We start from the raw sequence: 3625 nt of genomic DNA, 5'->3' as shown, positions 1-3625 counted from the left end.
CTGGGAGAGTCCGATACACTTGGTTCTCTTCCCACTTCCAGCGGGCGGAGATGGTGCCTGAGACTCCCGGGGAGACAGAGCAGTATGCCCGTGGTTTCCTTATGTTCCTCTTCGGGACTACCCTGTTCGCCGATAGAGGGAACACAGTTGGGTTATATCTGCTGAGCGCTCTGGTTGACCTATCACAGGTCCATCGATATGACTGGGGTGGTGCCGGCCTGGCTACCCTTTACTTTTATATGAGCGCGACCTCCCGCGGGCGGGGCGATTTACTTGGCGGCTATTGGAGAGCCTGGGAGGTACTTTTCTGTCCTTTTGATTTACATTTCTGCTTTTCATTATTTGTACATTGCACTCACAGCGCACTTTTACAGTCTGTATTTTGCTCTCAGCATTTCGTACTTACATTCTGCACTGCTTTTCTCAGCTATGGGTCTATGTATACTTCCCAGCATTGGCCCTAGAATTGGAGGTGGCAGGGGTTCCCATGACCCCATACTCACTGGTGTTCGAGGGCCCGCACCGGCCGAGACCTCAAGAGACCCTCCTTTACCTGCGACAGTACTTTGACACTGTGCGACATTCAGAGGTACTTCAGAACTTTCAGTTCCTTTCATTTTCATCTTTGATTTGCTCTGTATATTCTCGATTTCTGATTGGTTTATGCACTTATCATCCCAGATCTCATGGCAGCCTTGGGCGTCTCTGGGTGATGGTCTCCGACTTCAATATACCGGAGGGTCGGACATCTCCCAGTATAGGGTCCTGCTTGAAGGGCCGGTTGGCAGGGCATGGTTCCTGGGGGAACGCTTTCTGCGCCAGGTATGGGGGTATCTTTCTCAGGATCCTCCCGCAGTGCCCCCAGTCAGTATGCGGACTGCTGACAGGCTCTCTTACTCGGAGGTAGTCGGCGCTATGCTGGGTAGCGATGCTTTATTATATGTTGAGGAGGGGGACTACGCCACTTACCGTCACATATATTTGATGCCTCCATTGACGGGAGCTCGTATCCCGATGATGAGGCCTGCCGGTATGTCATCTTCGGGCCAGGCTCGGGCTCGGGCTGCAGACGCCCCTTCTACTAGCAGGGCTGGTACATCTAGAGGTGGGAGTAGACCGGTTCCTCCGGTTCTGTCGACTTATCCTCATCCTGGATGGCCAGATATGCCGACTGAGTTGATGGCGTGGCAGTATGGAGCTATCTCTCCGACCCCGATCCCACTAGAGCCTCCGATGCCCAGTGATCGATACGCCATTGATCCTGACTCACCGCTGGTATGTTCCACTGTTTTTCATTCATCATTCAGATGTTTAGACATTTTTTGTTCACTGATGACTATGAGCTCATATTTGCAGCCACCGCGAGGGTACATGGAGGAGGTGGTTGGACTGGTGGCCACACTCGAGGGCATGGTCCTGCGTAGGGAGGCACAATTGTCTGTCGCGGGCATTCAGGTACCCTTCAGTTTTCTGGCATTTATCATACTTCTGATGACATGCTGATTTCTACTACATCGATAGACTACTTATGTAGAGCACATCTGACACACACCCCACTTGGACACTGCATTTACATGCACCCACTTCACGTAGCCTTTGCTTGTATCTGCATCTGATGTATATATTTGGACTGATGTATTTGAATTGAACTCTTTGTTTTCAGATGCCTTCATGGTCCGGTCAGCCGCAGGCCAGGCCACCTGGGCCTCCTTGGGGAGCTGGGCCATCTGGGCCTTTTCAGGGAGTTGGGTCACCCGGGCCTTTTCAGGGGGCGTGGCCATCCCGGCCTTCCCGAGGAGCCGGGCCATCTAGGCCTTTTCGAGGAGCTCGAGGAGGGCCTGTTCGTAGACGCAGGGCTCACGTTGTAGAGGTGGAGCCTGATGAGGAGGAGGAGGAGGAGGCTACCGATCGTCAGTCAGAGACATCTGCTGAGGAGGGGGGCTCCGGTTTTGGTTCGGGGAACAGAGGTGAGGCTGAGGGGGATCCTGAGGATGACAGCTCTGACCCAGATGATGATGATGGTGCAGAGGTTGTCCCGCAGAAGAGGATGAGGAGTGCTTCTCGTTCCCGTTCCCGAGGACTTTGATGCTGTTGTTTCCTGCTTTATTTTTCTTTTTGCTAGTAGTTTGTAGCACTTTGCACATTGTTAGGCAGTTTTATTTTTTGTAAAACTTGTACCTTTGTTTGTTGTAAAGCATGATGGAATGAAATAGCTTTTGAAAAGGTGTTTGTATTTTAAACTTTTAGCATCGTATCGCATCATTTTATTTCGCACAAGAAAAGAATGAATTTGAATGGGAGTGCACATTGTGTAATCACCAAGTCAGGTAGTGAACCGACGCAACAAACTAAGCAACTCAACCTACTAAGATATAACAGAACCTTTAGCAAGTTTACAACTTGATAAACAAAATGCAACAACGTTGACAACGCAAATAAACAAGATTTAAACAAAGATTGCTTAAACAGAGCGCAATGACTCAAAAACACGAAACACGTCCGCTCGACAAACAACTCGATAAGCAAAACAACAACTCGATAATCAAAACAACAACTTGATAAACAAAACTTGGCAACAACAGAGTGTACTTCTGAACGATCTGGGCACCGGAACGCATCCGAAATGAAGGCCTTTGACTCTCCCGTTGCATGGGAATGCTTGAAACTTTCCTCAAAGGGTAAAATAGGGCCAAGGGGATATACTGCAGCATTGCCGGCCACCTTTGGGAGCCGGCCGGCCATTTTTGTGGAGAGAGACAGCTGGCCGGCCAGTTTTGTAAAAAGTAAATGGCTGGCCAGCCAGAAAAGGTGGCCGGCCGGCCACTCAGTCCTGCAGCCACCTGGTTTTTGACATGTGTCCCCGTGAATAGTGTTTTTCCTTCTATAAAAGCCTCAACTTCGGGAACATTCATTTCATCTTAGTTTTAGACAAAGATGGAGGCATTTCTCGCAGAAAATGTCACATCTTGGATCTCTTCTCTAGATGGCTCGAAAAAGCTGAATTTCCGGGGTTTCGGCTTGAATGCACTATTCACGCTGAGCCGTACTCCGCTACAGCTCCCTTTTCTCCATGCCGCGGCAAGGTTCTGGAATCCAGTGACGCATGTTTTTAGTTTTGGCGGCCAAGAGACCCACTTTCGAAGATTTTTAGGTTTTGATGGAGTTTGAATGCTCTGAAGTGATCTTGCCCCAGCTCCGTTTTGGCCATGCTCAGGCTTTAGGGCGGATGTGTGGGCTTACGGTGCATGACGCTCGATCTCTGATCTGCAGTGGGGAACTGGACATCCTCGGCTTGATCCATCGTTTTTCTGACGCCGGTGACCGCAGCAACCATTATTGGCAGGGTTTCCGGCAACACGCCCTCTGCTTATGTTTGTTGTCTCACTTTCTGCTTTCCTCGGGCTTCGGCGGGGCTAGCATTCGCCTGATTGAAGTCGCCCAAGGCTTGAGAGAAGGGAAGAGCTGTATTGCCATGACCTTGGCCGAGACACTGATGGGCTTAGATTCTGTCTATCGCCGGGAGGCGACTAGGTTCGCCGGGAGTCCACTGCTGCTGTAGGTAATGTTTCCCACCCGACCTCACATATATATTTGCTCACATCACTCGACCCTCAGGCTCGGTTTT

At 50.3% G+C, this 3625-nt stretch overlaps 1 protein-coding gene across 1 annotated transcript; it reads left to right on the top strand.

Annotated features, from left to right (window-relative positions):
- The first annotated feature begins 1130 nt into the window (after window positions 1-1130).
- Window positions 1131-2228, top strand: LOC145789467 (uncharacterized). Its single transcript, XM_082866126.1, has 3 exons — window positions 1131-1275; window positions 1357-1455; window positions 1664-2228. The coding sequence occupies exons 1-3, from the start codon at window positions 1165-1167 to the stop codon at window positions 2084-2086; spliced, it is 633 nt and encodes a 210-aa protein (XP_082722252.1). The 5' UTR covers window positions 1131-1164; the 3' UTR covers window positions 2087-2228.
- Window positions 2229-3625: the final 1397 nt, after the last annotated feature.

This window comes from Camellia sinensis, chromosome 1, assembly GCF_055761805.1.
Source record: "Camellia sinensis isolate YWXY chromosome 1, ASM5576180v1, whole genome shotgun sequence".
NCBI lineage: Eukaryota > Viridiplantae > Streptophyta > Magnoliopsida > Ericales > Theaceae > Camellia > Camellia sinensis.
Note: the sequence above shows the minus strand (reverse complement) of the source record. Positions and strands in the feature narration are given on the sequence as shown.